Source organism: Triticum urartu, chromosome 2 (genome assembly GCF_003073215.2).
Source record: "Triticum urartu cultivar G1812 chromosome 2, Tu2.1, whole genome shotgun sequence".
NCBI classification, from domain to species: domain Eukaryota; kingdom Viridiplantae; phylum Streptophyta; class Magnoliopsida; order Poales; family Poaceae; genus Triticum; species Triticum urartu.
This window is the reverse complement of record NC_053023.1, coordinates 717,263,094-717,276,955: the sequence shown is the minus strand read 5'-3', so window position 1 is coordinate 717,276,955 and position 13,862 is coordinate 717,263,094. Positions and strand designations below refer to the sequence as shown.

The window sequence follows — 13,862 nt, the reverse complement described above, 5'->3', positions numbered from 1 at the left end:
TTGAAGACTGGTTAGGAGATCTTTATTTCACCCGCAAAAAAAAGGAAATCTTTATTTACAGTAAGATTAGCAAGTACTAGTCTTAAACATCATAATGAGAAGACCAGCATAAACCCATACGAGGACAAATATATCCACAACATCAGCAGTTCGGTAGCAACCAACACTGCTTCACGTCGATGGCATTGGCGTCTTCATGGTGGACCATCCCCATCAGCTCCGTCACGACCTCCTCCGTCAGCGCTTCCAGCACTGCAACCGCTAGCTCGGCACCGACGTCCCACCGCCCCAGCAGGGCATCCCCCCTCTCGCCGGGCATGTCCAACGGTACGAGGTCGTGCCCATTGGCCTCAAACATCTCGTCCAAATGTGCAATGCTGGTGGCACGGTCGGTCCTCGTGGGCGCCGGTGCGGGGGGCGGCGCCGGCGTCGTCGTCGTTGTTGAAGTCTCCGTGGGGACATCGCCGGACTTGCTGCTTTCTGTGGCAACTTTCCGCTGGAGCAACGCGGGCCTGCGTGCCGCGTCCAGGAGCTCCCTGAAGACGACAATGGCCTCTGCGATGGTCACAAGTATCGCTGCGTGAGCTCAGTGCGATAGTGCATGATCGACGACCAATGGCGCGGAGGAAGGGATATGGGGGCTGCGTGCTTGCTTACTCTCGGCGACGGCGTACGCCCGCGGCGGCTTCTCGAATGCCCGGCGCTCCAAGACGGACACAGGGCTCAGCTGCTTCGACGAGTCGTCGTCCTCGTAGCTTTCTCCCTCGTCGTCCGCTGCTTCAGCCGTGTGTGCCTCGACGGCGTTCTTTCTTTTGCTCGCCGCCTTCTCGCCTTCGACGGAGCACGGACCAATGGCGGCCGACCGCAGTTTCTTCTTTCTTTTCGTGGATGCAGGCGCCGCCGTGCCGTGGAGGAGCTTGGAGAGGAGGCCGCTCGCGGGCGTTTTCTTGCTGGCCGTCACCCGCCTCGGCGCCGGGGAGGTGCCCCTGCTCCTTGGCCAGCAAGGTAACGCAACGCCGCAGCCTCCGGCCGCGTCCAGGGTGGTGGGGGAGCAGCCCTTCTCGAGGAGGTAGAGGTGAAGGGAGAAGGGCTCTTGCTGCTCGTCCAGGAGCTCCGACAGGCGGCGGCTGCTGCCGGAGGGCGACGGTGAGGGGCCGGCCATGGGCTCGGGTGATCTGGTGGTTTGGTGGAGTGGACAGGGCCGGATGGCAGAGACGTATGGAAGGCAGTGGGAGTTTATAAAAAAGGACGCGAGGGAAGGGAAGATGGTGTGTGTGAGGGTGGGAGAAGAGGCACATCACAACTTTCTTTCAAGTAGTTGCACAAAAGAGGTAGCCAAAGGGGGTGATTCACATGATTCCTAAAATGCAAGAGTTACAATACACTAGCAAACGTGCCGTGCGATTACACACACTTGACGGCATCATCAAATCTCAAAATATTTCGAGATGTCGTACGAGAAACAACATGATAAGTGGTGTTGCGAGAAAACATAAAGGCGAGACGATTTTTTCAGTGTACTGAAGGTGTGTCCAATTTATTAGATAACAGAAATATCAACCTAGGTTCCCGTATCAATAGACGCATTTGCTGGATTTCCTCCTCAGTGATGCCCAAAAAATAGTGCGTTAGGCTAAAAGTAGCAAAGTACATTTTAGTTCTCAATGAGACAATGACAGCATGTGCATAAGCATACTAGACATTTGCATCAAATACAATCAAACCGTAAGAACATGCATAACAAGTGTTTAAGGTTGCATATCAACATTGATATCTTTAAAACAAAATGTTATGGGCACAATTTCAAATAATATGGAAATCAGTATTAAACCATCGGTTTACATAAAGCTCGTATTAGTAGTTTAGTGTACGTCATCGTATATGTGTTGGTTATTGTGCACTGGGCAAAATAAAGAATTAGAGAGGATGATTATGTACCTGTTGCAACCTTTAGCATATACTCCCTCCGATTCAAATTATAAGATGTTTTGGATATTTCAATATGGACTACATACCTACTGAAATGAGTGAACAAACACAGTAAACCGCGTCTATATACATTTGATTCAGAAAAAGTTTAAATGTCTTATAATTCTAAACGGAGGGAGTACATCTCCTATGGCGCCAATAAAAGCTTTTGTGAGAGCATGAAACTATCATATCTAGTCAATTTAAATGGGTAGAAACATATATAATAGACGTTTTTAAAATGCATCATATAAAAGTATTAATTAAGGATGCATCCTAAACATAATTTAGAAATAATTAACTTGCAGAATAATAGCATATTTGGAAACTACACATTTTTCTGGGCGTTTTCCATATACAACATGTTTAATTCAGAGTTAGGGTTCAAAAGATATGAATATTTTGAGAAGTAGCTAGGATAAAATTGCAACATTGTGCAGCCCATCTGCTAAACGACGCTTGGGCGAGGCAACTCTATCCTACACCAAAAGAAATTCGAAGAGAAATGACAGAAAATGGGAGAAGCTAGGATTGGAACTCAAGTCTCCCTGATGGAGGAGTGAAGATCTAGCCACTCAGTCGCTTTGTTTGCATTTGTTTTGTGAGGGGATAGTTGTACATGAACCAAAGTCAATGCCCAAGGAAAAAAATAACCGTTTTTTCCACTTACCAGTGGCATTGGTTGCGAGTTGTGACAACTTCCGGGGCAACTTCATGACAGACAGGCAGATGGGTGTGTCTAATCAACAGTCGACTATTTTTCATTTGGGTTTCGATCGAAATTTTGACCAACAATTAGTGTGTAAAAAGTGTACATGTCGCTAATTGCTTCTTCGTGATTCTGCATATTTTTTTCGCGTGGAAATTGCACAAATACACAACATTTGGGGTTGAGGTAACAAATAAAATCACAACTATAGGGGATTTTAAGAGAAAAAAACACAACTCTAGGACTAATCAATAACAAAAAATATAAATTGCTTTGGTTAGTCATTTAATGAGAAATATGACATGTGGGTCCCATGTATTAACTGACTAGAAGGACGACTTGGCTTGAGTCGAGCCAAACCAAACCGAGCTCAGCGCGCTTTGATTTTCTTTTATAATGTTCAAATATAAAAAATCAAATTTTCTAAGAAAGGTAAAATAAATAAAACTAATTTTTTTGAAACAATTCAATTGAATAATCCATCTTCACTGATCAATGTCGAATATTTTTAGCCTATTTTGCTTAGCCATTTTAAAGTTTGGACAGTTCTCATACAAAAATTGTCCAAACTTTAAAATGACTAGGTAAAATAGGGTAAATATTTCACGGGTTGATCAACTAAGATGGACTGAATTACTACATTTTTTATTTTTTATTTATTATCATTTTAAAAATATTTACTTTATTTACTTTGAATATTGCAATTTTTTAGAGTGCTGAGCCGTCCCACTAGTCACTTAACACATGGGGCCCATGCTTTACATTGAGCATGAAGTGGTTATTCGGAGTAATTTGGTTTTTTTTGTTATTGATTAATCCGAGAGTTTTGTTTTTTTGCTAAAATCCCCTAGAGTTGTAGTTTTTTGTTACCTCAGTGCCAAATGTTGTGTATTTGTGCAATTTCCTCTCTTTTTTTCCCTTTGAGTCCAGCTATGTGAGTGTGATTGTTTGGTCACAATTCATGGAAGTCTTGTCGGTCGCTTTCTAGGGCGCTCATGAGATCCAAGATACAGGTGTACGACCAAAACACACCAAACGGGAAGAGTTCAAATGATTGTAGGCGAGTGTTTTTTTGCACCTACTGGATGAAGTTTTCATACCAAGGAGCAAAGTTCAAGGTCACTTCCACTGTGCTCGTGTGAAGATCAACTCTAGTGCCAGCTAAATGAAAGGTTCAAGTCTGGAAAGCCGCCTTTGTCGGAAACACATAAGGTTGCAAGCGGTGCTGGATCCGGGTGTCCGCTACAAAGCTAGGCGGGACAGTGTGGCTGATGCGGGAGTTGATTCAGACCTTAAAGTGGTGATATTTCTTGTATCCCGCCCTCAAATATTAGGAATTAGGAAGACGAACTACCCATATATGTGTGAGGGGAAGGGGGGGGGGCATTGGCCCCACCCCACACCATGACAGACAACATGGTACATCGTTTACATTTCACATTATATATGTTCACATAGTCATACATTATTTGCACCGCATATGCCTCATGAACCACCGCTGTAGATGTAGGTTTGCCACTAAATGTTCACGTTACATTGTTTGCTTCTATAAGATAAGTGGAGAAATCTATCGAAATGACTTTCTTGCATTTTCAAACTCTTCTATGAGTGTTTAAGTTTGACTATCATGTGTCCCCCCTTTTCACTATAATTGGCGTTCATGCTAGGAACCTTCTTTTCGAAATACATATCCATTGCATGAATCAAGACATGCATTATGTAATACTCTGGTACCTAAAGTAGACTAGACGATATCCTATGTGTTGCCATGGAAATTGCTTGTCATCTATTTCAACGAGATTTGGTTATATGTACATGAATATTTTAAATTAATAACAAAAGAACAAAAACTATAAATACACGTGAATGCAAATAAATATTTATTAAATGTAAATAAATAATGTAATGAAAAACATTTATGCCTTCTTTGGAAATGAAAGTACACATATGAATTAGATAGAAATGCATGTGTAAAACACGGGACTGAAAAAACGTATGGATTTTACGGATTTGGATGTTTGGTTCATAGGAATAAGGAAAACACAAGAATCCTAATAATTAGAGTCAAATAAACATCAAGAACCACATGGAAAGATAATTAGCATGTGTTCTTCTCGCATATGAATTTAAAAGAGAGGTCCAAGCGGATTGTAAATTTATGAGTTTTTTTTCTATAACAGGGACCAAAGGAAAGTTTATTCCATTTTTCTCTTGGTATACTCCTCTGAACCAAAGGTTCTAAGTGTGCTACTATATGAAAATTTCTGTTCCTCCACTACGGATCTTTGGTTGGAGATTGGCTAAGAATACCCTTGCGACTATGGAAAATAAAAAAAGTAGAACCGTCGAAAAAACTGACATGTGTGCTGTTTGTGGCGTTGAACGGGAGGATACTTTCCATGCCGTATGCAGATGTCCGATGGCGGGTGCGTTATGGGACGCCATGAGGGAGTCTTGGCCTTTACCAGTTCGAGCTGATATTCAGTACACCGGGAAGGACTGGCTACTACACCTCCTAGCCGGCTGCAATAAGACCCAGCGCATGATCATTTTGATGACTTTCTGGCATGCTTGGCACTGCCGGAATGAGGTCACACATCACAAGCCAGCGCCACTCGTCGAGACGTCGAGACGCTTTCTCAATGGATACATCGAGTCCCTTATGTGCATAAAACAGTATCCCAAGGGGGATATTACGAAGGGTAAGATGGTGTTACAGTGTGCAGGCCAACCAACCAACATTCAGACCAGGTCGCCACATGCTGAAACAGAGGTGCATAGGTGGATGAAGCCTCCTGTTGGATGCGCAAAACTCAATGTGGATGGCTCCTATGTGCATGGAGAGAGTACGGGAGGAGCTGGAATGGTGTTGCGGGACGACAAGGGAGCTGTGATTTTCTCGTCCTGTCGTTATCTCCGCTCATGCTACTCGCCGCTTGAGGCGGAGCTAGCTGCTTGCCTCGAAGGAATCGGTCTAGCACTCGCTCACACTGATAACAACCTGATCATTGAACTTGACTGTAAAGAAGCAGTGGACATGCTGAATGACATATGCATGAATCGATCAGCTGTGGCTAATATGGTAGAGGAGGTGAAGAGCCTGCTGCATGGCATTCGATGTCACAAAATCGTGCATGTAGGCAGGCCATGTAATGCTGCTGCTCACTATATGGCGCATATGGGACGATGTTCTCAGCGTACAACCATTTGGTTTAGTTCTGGGCCAGAGGATTTATGTATGATTTGTGAAACTGAGTGTAGACACATTACTTAATTAATGTACACTCTTTTCACCCGCAAAAAAGGAGGCCTTAAGTTTTTTTTGCATGCATGATTGCATTTTAAGATGAGCCTTTTCTGATGCATAGTTACACTTGAGATGGCATAGTTGCATGTTAATTACATTAGCGAGATCAACTATAGATTTTATACGATCCACTGACAATGTTGAAACGGAAGAGATGGGACCTGCTGAACCAAAAGTCAATTTCGGCCATGACATCGGGATAGGTTCATACATCAGTCACCAATAGACCTGGCCATGGGCAGCCCAGCCCGGTTGGCCCGACCCGGTCCGACATGAAAAAGCCCGAACCAGCTTGGCCCGACGCTGCATCCGGGCCGGGCTCGGGTCTAGGCCCGCTGTTTTTTGTGATTTACTGAAGGGGCCCGACCCGTGGCCCGACGGGCTTTAACACTTTCGGGCCGGAATTGGGCCCAAAAATCAAGCCCGGTGACCGGGCCGGTCCGGGCTCGGGCCTAGGTTTTCTATCACGGGCTTCAGTAGGCCCGGTCTGGCCCGGTAGATGGCCAGGTATAGTCTCGCGAGCAACAGTGATTTGCTCTGTCTCAGAGATCCTTGTTTATTACTCCCTTCGTTTGTAAATATAGGGTGTATAGTTTTTGGCATGAAAATTAAAGAACGTACGTGGAGTAAAAATTTCACAAGTTTTGGGTGAGATTACACCTAACTAATTGACATGAGAAAAATAGAGGAGTTTGCCTAATATAAGTAAATGTAATCAAATTCCTAAAAAAATTATTCAAACGAGTGGTGCAACGCAAGACATCTTATATTTTGAACTTTTTTTTATAAAATCTATACACCTTATATCAAGAAACGTGGGAGTATTATTATTTTTTCCATCCAAAGTGCCCGCCGCCGTCTCAGAGAAGCCAATCCACCGAACCGCGAAACCCCCAAAAATCGAAAAGCCCGCCATCTCGGCAGAAACCGCCCCAGAATCCCCAAATCCAACTGCGTGCGCGGAACCTCGGCAGCGACGATGGCGCCCCAGGCCCCGGTCGTCGAGATCATCGACGACGACGACGACGACGGCGTCGGCGTGGCCGCCTCCCGTCCCGCGCTCCTCTCAGGCAGGCGGTGCCGCGCCACTCCCCCGCCCGCGGCAGCCGCCGACTCCCCGGACTTCCTCGGGGCCTTCTCCCCCTCCCCGCCGGCCCCGAAGCGGCGCGCCACTCCATCGACCGCGGCGGTCCTCGACTCTCCGGACTGGCTCGGGGCCTTCTCCCCCTCCCCTCCCGCCCCGAAGAGGCGCGCCACTCCCTCGCCCGTGGCGGCCCTCGACTCTCTCGACTTCCTCGATGCCTTCACCCCCTCCCCGACCGTCCCGAAGCGGCGCGCCTCCGCATCCGCGTCCGCGACCCCGATCGTCCTCGACGACGACACGCCCCCTCCCCCGCCGAGGCGGCGCCCGTCCCCGACGCCGATCCTGCTCCTCGACGACACGCCTCCCTCGCCGTTCGCTCCGGAGATCCCGGACATTGCTGTTGCGGCGACACCGCCAGCGTACGCCACCCCGCGCTCGACTGGGTCCTCCAGCGTCCCAGGCTCCTCTTCGACTGGCCGCGTGCATGAATCCTCTGGTGAAGTTTCTCGACTTAGCTTTTAGCCCTTTTCCTTTTCTAGATCTGAGAACTGAGTGGTGACCGTCTTGCTGAGCACTATGAAGTAGTAATACCTGATTTATTTATTGAAGTTGCTGTGTGGCAAAATATATGAAATTAGTTCTAGTCATGCGTTAGGATGCAAGTCATGTAGCTCCTCCTCATCAAGCGAGGCAGTTTTTCTAAGAATTCTAATGATACACTGCTTAAAGTGTTGTGTCTATCGGACTACGCTGGCGATTTTGTGAAAGTTAATGCTTGTACTGTGACCGGTAATTTCTACACCAGATAGGCAAGATATCCGTTGTTCGCTGTGCTGCGCAGTTTGAGCTGATTTATTGGTCCACATTTGTTTCAACATCTGTCACATGCAGGACAAACAGCAGCAATTTCCTTCGATGACTTAACTGACCAAGGAAACATGAAATCACTAATCCTGTATTGAGTTCATGGAGAATAAATGGGCTTTTTGACCACTCAAGTTCATCTCTATCATATTTGGCTTCTGGATAACACGTTGGTTCATTGATAAGTGATAACACTTACACTGTATATCCACTTACCCAGCTGCCCACTTATAGTACTATTTATTGTTAGATACCCATATCCCATTTATACCAAAACCAAGAGTCTCAACTCCTAGCTCTTAGAGAGTTCTTTTTTTCATTTCTTATGTGGGAGACACTCTATCCCCACTCATGAATTACTTGATGAAGGCATGTTTTGGTGTCTGGACTCATCATAATTTGTGTACAGTTCTGTAGGAGTGACCAAGTAACTCTTATTTGTGCCTTACAGGAGCTTCTTGTCCAATATCTCTGGACAGTGATGATGAGTTGGATGACTTTGGGACCACAGAGCCATTGGTCAAGTTGATTTTACCCTGTGGAAATTCTTCTCCGCAAGAACAGGATGACGACAACATGGAAGAGAATGCTCCACCGATCAAAGAAAGAAAGGTAAAACATGTCTGGCTGATTGAGCATGCAACTTATTAGTTCAGTTTCACAAAAGATGCAACTTAAATAAGAGGCTTTTGTGTATTATATATAGGGACAGAAGAGATTAAATAAAGAAGAGAAAGATAAAATGATTGAAGAGAAGAAACGACAGCGAGAGGTTTGGCTTGTAAAGTATTTTACAGAGGAACATGTTTGTTGTGGCGTTTGACAGTGAATAGAGAATACTGAGAGGGTGCTATATATTTGCAGGAAAAAAGGTTGGAGAAAGAAGCTAATAAAATTCAACAAGCAGAGAAAAAGAAGTCGGCCAAAGAAAAAGCAGAATGGGCTTCAGGCAAACGTGCTTTAGAATCCATTGTCGCCAAGATCGACTCAAAGGTCATAGAAACTGGCTCAATCGGAGGTATACTAAACCATGACAAATCAAGCTAGTCATATCGAAATGCCATGTTAGTATCTACTATCATGCATCGTCTTTAACTTTCTTTACTGCTGACATAACTGGACCTTTGCAACCAGGTGCTCTCCTGACAATGTTTTCAGAAAAGAAACTTTCCTATCATGTTGAGCGTAATCCAATGAGGGGATCAATTTTGTGGAAGATGGTTTCTCCAAATGATCAGGTGCTTATCAGTCATATGGTAGCTGTCATATTGTGACGTTACTTTCTTTGGTCAAGTTTAGTTTGTAAGGATTTGTGACCCAGCGCCAGAAGGCCAGAACTCAGATTTTCTTATTAGTGCTGGCTCAGTGACCTAATTGTTTACTTCTGTGCTATAACTTAGTTGATGCTCAACAACATGCCTTTCTAAAATGGTAAAACTTATTCTTGGGAAAAATACAGTTTGCTTTTTTTTGGGGTTAAATTTTATCTATGCTTGGTAGGTGATTAGATGTATCCTTACAGACCTGACATAAACATGCTTATGATTTAGATAGTGCTAGTCATGTAGCTAAGTAGTCAGTCAATTCTGCCCATGCCTAATTCATACTTCAGTTCCTTCAATATTTCAATGCACAAAATATGAAATTGATCATGTTCAACTTTATATTTGTGTCCTTGTGGGAGTGTTTTCCAAAACTTGCATGAGTATTTATTTGTATAGCACAAATGCTTACTTATGCACCTCTGTTATAAAAACAAGCACCGGTGCTTAAGCAAAAAAGGGTTTATTTTTACAAGCACCTCTCTCAGCACGTTGCATTGTACATGGTCTTGTGGCGCAAAATTGCAACAAGACATAGAGCCAAGGCAACACGGAATGGAAAATTCATTATCATTGTAACCACGTCATGAATGCCCTAAAATGGTACTCCCTCCTTCCCAAAATATAAGGCGCGTTTGACTTTTTCCGGTCTTCATCACACAACTGTGACTATGATTTTTTACTTATTGCATGTCTACAAAATTATTATAAAGAGTTAAAAGACATGTACTAGAATTATTTTGCAAGACAAATATGACAGATATAATCTATACATGTTCAATCAATGCACTTTGGTATATATTAATGGTCAAAGTCGTGCATCAAAGACCTTGAAAAGTCAACCACACCTTATATTTTCGGAAGGAGAGGGTATATCTTTGTGCAAATGTCAGTACCATGACCTCATCGTGTTTATATACTACCTCCGTTCAGAAATAAGTGACATGGTTCTAGTACAAATTTAAACTAAAACCATGTCACTTATCTCCGAACGGAGGGAGTATATCCTAAGAGTGACATGTCTTTTATGCAGGAGCCAGCTTTGGAGCCATATATCCTATTTGTGCTCCAAGCTGAGGAATTCTGTGATCTTATAAGCAGTGGAAAGTTCTTGGATCATGTTCTCGAAGCTCAAAGTCTCTATCCAACTTTCACCATTTGCTATGTCACTCATAAATTGATGAAATATATATATGATAGGTTGGTTCATCTAAGTCTGAATTACCATGCCAACTGTTTTTGTTTTATCTATGTGGTCCTTTTCTTTGCCAATGACTGATAGTTCTTAGTGCACAGCAGAAAGTAGCTGACAACATTATTGGTAACTTTGGCATGCTAATTTTACCTCCTCATTGGTGTGTGTTTACCTGAGCTATACACTAGGGGGGTTCCCCACTGCTATTTCCGTGCCACTGATAGCTTGGTTGTAATGTCCTTTTATCCTATTTATTCTATAAACCATAACTAACATCATGGATGCATAAAAATGACTAGGAAGGAAAGAACTGACTTGCATGGTTGTTCTGCATCATGTTATTCAATATTTCCTCTAATGTAGCTTTTATGTACAGAAAATATATCAGTTTCCCATAGTTTAATCTTGCTAAAATGCCTTGTCTTTTATTTTGGCATTTCAGAGAGCAAAGCCAGTATAAGAATTCCGACAGTTCTAATAGATGGAAACGTCCACCTGTGGAACAGGTCAGTTTTCAACTGTATTAGATTTTTCCTGAACTTTCCTAACTAAAATTTGTAATTGATTTATTTTGTAGGTTTTGTGCAAATTAGTAACACACTACGATAGAGTTCATTCCAAGGATTGCGCAGATGAGGATCAACTAGCAGAGCACGTTGTTCGCTTGACAACTAGTCTTGCAAAATGCAAATTCAGGCAAGTTGCATTTTTAGATAAGGATGTTTAACTTCAGATGGTCTTTGCTCTTTCTTGCAATTTTATCTGTTTTTTTTACTTCCCTGTTCTTTAATTGCTTTCTGTGGTTGCTCCTGTTCAGACATTTCTATATCAGATCAATTCAATCATAGTAAGGGTATACCTGTATACATATGCCATGTACTCCCTCCGTCCGGAAATACTTGTCGGAGAAATGGATATATCTAGATGTATTTTAGTTCTAGATACATCCATTTTTATCCATTTCTGTGACAAGTAATTCTAGACGGAGGGAGTACTAGATTCTGGTATTATACATTATTAACTGCGTATAAGGCAGTCATTTTATTTCTACAGCTGTCATGTACATGCTTTTTTTATTATAGATGGATGTACCTCATATTAGAACTGGTTTGGTACCTTTTTTTTTCACTTCAGCCTCACTAATTTGAATTTCAGTTCACATGCTTCTTTGCTAGTCGCTGGTCCTTCATTTGACAAAATAAGGGGATAAATATGTCAAGGTTCCTTTAGACACTTAAGTCACACCTCTAACACTGTAAACTTTCTGCCGAGAAAGATAGCAAAACACAGTGCCTCCATCTCTGACCTCTGTTATAGCTCCTCTATTGTGACCTTGATGTTCCATATAGCAGCCAGTTTGTGTCGACTGTTCTCCCTCTAAAAAAAATGTAACACGTACCTCCTAATGCCTACAAATGTGTTACGCAATATAAGCTACTGTCAGATAGTTCAATTCAAATATAACTTTCATCCCCACTAGTTGCAGGTTTGTTTGTAGCAGTTGCATGTTTTTATTAATGTTCCCTTTAACTGTTCCACAGGAAGCAATTGTCATGGTTATCTGTGCAAACTAATGGTGTGATAGTCCCAAATGATTTTGTGAATAAAGATCAGCTTAAGAAGGATACTTGGTAAGTTGTGCTTGGAAGTATATACTAAATGGCATTTCCATTTAATGTTCTGTGTTATTTTTTTCCTTTTCTATTAAGTTTAAAACTCCTGGAAACAGCCTCTTACAGAAATGTAGGGAAAGGCTGCGTACTATAGACCCAAAGTGGTCGGACCCTTCCCCGGACCCTGCGCAAGCGGGAGCTACATGCACCGGGCTGCCCCTATTAAGTTTAAAACTGTTCTGTTCCTGTTTTTTGATCTATGTTAAGGAGCACATTTCCACTATTATCACTTTCTGCATTAGTTCACCTGCAGTTTGGTCCTTACCTTTGTTTTCCTTTTGCGAAATGGAATTTTGGTTGATGGTCTAAACTAATATGACAAATGAATTATACTTCTGTACAACAAATGGTAATGGACTAGGGTATAAAATAAATAAATAAACCTTCAGTCATATGGTGGAACTTTTGTAAAATAAATGGTAGTGCACAAGGGTTTTGTGGTCGGCGTAATTTGCTTAAGGTTAGTTGTGGCCATATTAAGCATGAACAAAACTTGACTTAGCCTCCAACTATCCATCCAACTGCAGTTCCATAGTAGTTTTTAACTCACCAGTTTTGACTTTGAACTTTTTAGATGAGAGTAACATGTTTGCAGGGTATCCTGTGCTAATTCCTCTCGTCTGCGACAGGTTTATGTCTTTACTAGCTATCCCAAAAGTCAAGCCAAGGCTAGCCCTGGCAATCTGGAAGAAGTATGGTACCATGAGGTCTCTTCTGAATGTATATATGGATCCCAATAAAAGTGTGAGTGCCAACCTCTTACCATGTTCTGCAATAGCTTGACTGTAATGCCTTCAGGTGCTCATAACTCGGTTTATGTATCAGAATCGCGAGAAGGAGCTTTTGCTTAAAGACCTGAAGTATGAAGATAGCCTCGGCGAGGAAAGCAAAAAGGTGGGACCAGTATACTCTAGGAGGGTGTACAGAATGCTCATGGCGGAAAATGGGGCAATGGAAGCAGAAGAAGCTGTGAAATCCTAAGTTTATGCAGTAGGATCCTTTGGTCTTTTGGACTTGTTAACTTAGCGTGTATGTATTAGGTGTTGCGCTGCCCAGATGAGATTCCAAGTTTCATGCTGTGCTTTTGTAACGAAGCCATTAGCTCAGCTGCTCATGTTCCGTGAAACCTCTGAAAACGGAACAATCGTATGTTAATGCTAGTCTCTGAGACTAGAGCTGTACGGTACTGAACTTCACAAATGGTCAAGCATCTACTCTCTCCGCTCCAAAATAAGTGTCGTAAGCTTAGAACAACTTTGTACTAAAGTTAGTATAAAGTTAATTTTGGGACAGAGGGAGTATATGACAAGCTGCGTGTACGGTATTCTGTGAGACATCTGGATTGATATTAGTCCCTTTGTATGTCTGTTGGCACAGCATTGAGGATAAGAGAGCTTCATTGGTTCAAAGGATTATTTTTTTGTGAATACTGGTTCAAAGGATTTTTCCTGTGGTCGTTTAGTTTGTGGGATTAAAACACTCAGGTCATCTCCAACCCTGGTCCTCAAAACGGACATAGTATTTGACCGTCGGCGAGTATGGGACATCGATATCAGCCGGCCATCCAATGCTTGCCCTATACCTCTGCTTGCGATGCAAACAAAATTTAAACCAGACTGACAAATATCATACAAACAAGATGAAATTCATGCAAACTGACAATTCAATATAATTTACATAAATCGGATGATATTTTGTCCGTTAAACTATAAAACTTTAAAAAATCTGAACTAGTTTGCA

General features: G+C 42.7%; 2 protein-coding genes across 2 annotated transcripts; one reads left to right on the top strand and one right to left on the bottom strand.

The window, feature by feature from the left end:
* LOC125534323 (nucleolin-like) lies at positions 1 to 1,221 on the bottom strand. Its single transcript, XM_048697577.1, has 2 exons — positions 658 to 1,221; positions 1 to 555 (listed from the first exon to the last, which is right to left on the bottom strand). Exons 1-2 carry the CDS (start codon positions 1,160 to 1,162, stop codon positions 143 to 145), a joined length of 918 nt encoding a protein of 305 aa, XP_048553534.1. The 5' UTR covers positions 1,163 to 1,221; the 3' UTR covers positions 1 to 142.
* A 5,629-nt stretch (positions 1,222 to 6,850) lies between these two features.
* On the top strand, positions 6,851 to 13,537 carry LOC125540083 (crossover junction endonuclease EME1-like). Its single transcript, XM_048703661.1, has 11 exons — positions 6,851 to 7,564; positions 8,384 to 8,544; positions 8,639 to 8,704; positions 8,797 to 8,950; positions 9,067 to 9,170; positions 10,288 to 10,454; positions 10,892 to 10,955; positions 11,027 to 11,145; positions 11,991 to 12,080; positions 12,752 to 12,866; positions 12,948 to 13,537. Exons 1-11 carry the CDS (start codon positions 6,964 to 6,966, stop codon positions 13,101 to 13,103), a joined length of 1,797 nt encoding a protein of 598 aa, XP_048559618.1. The 5' UTR covers positions 6,851 to 6,963; the 3' UTR covers positions 13,104 to 13,537.
* Positions 13,538 to 13,862: the final 325 nt, after the last annotated feature.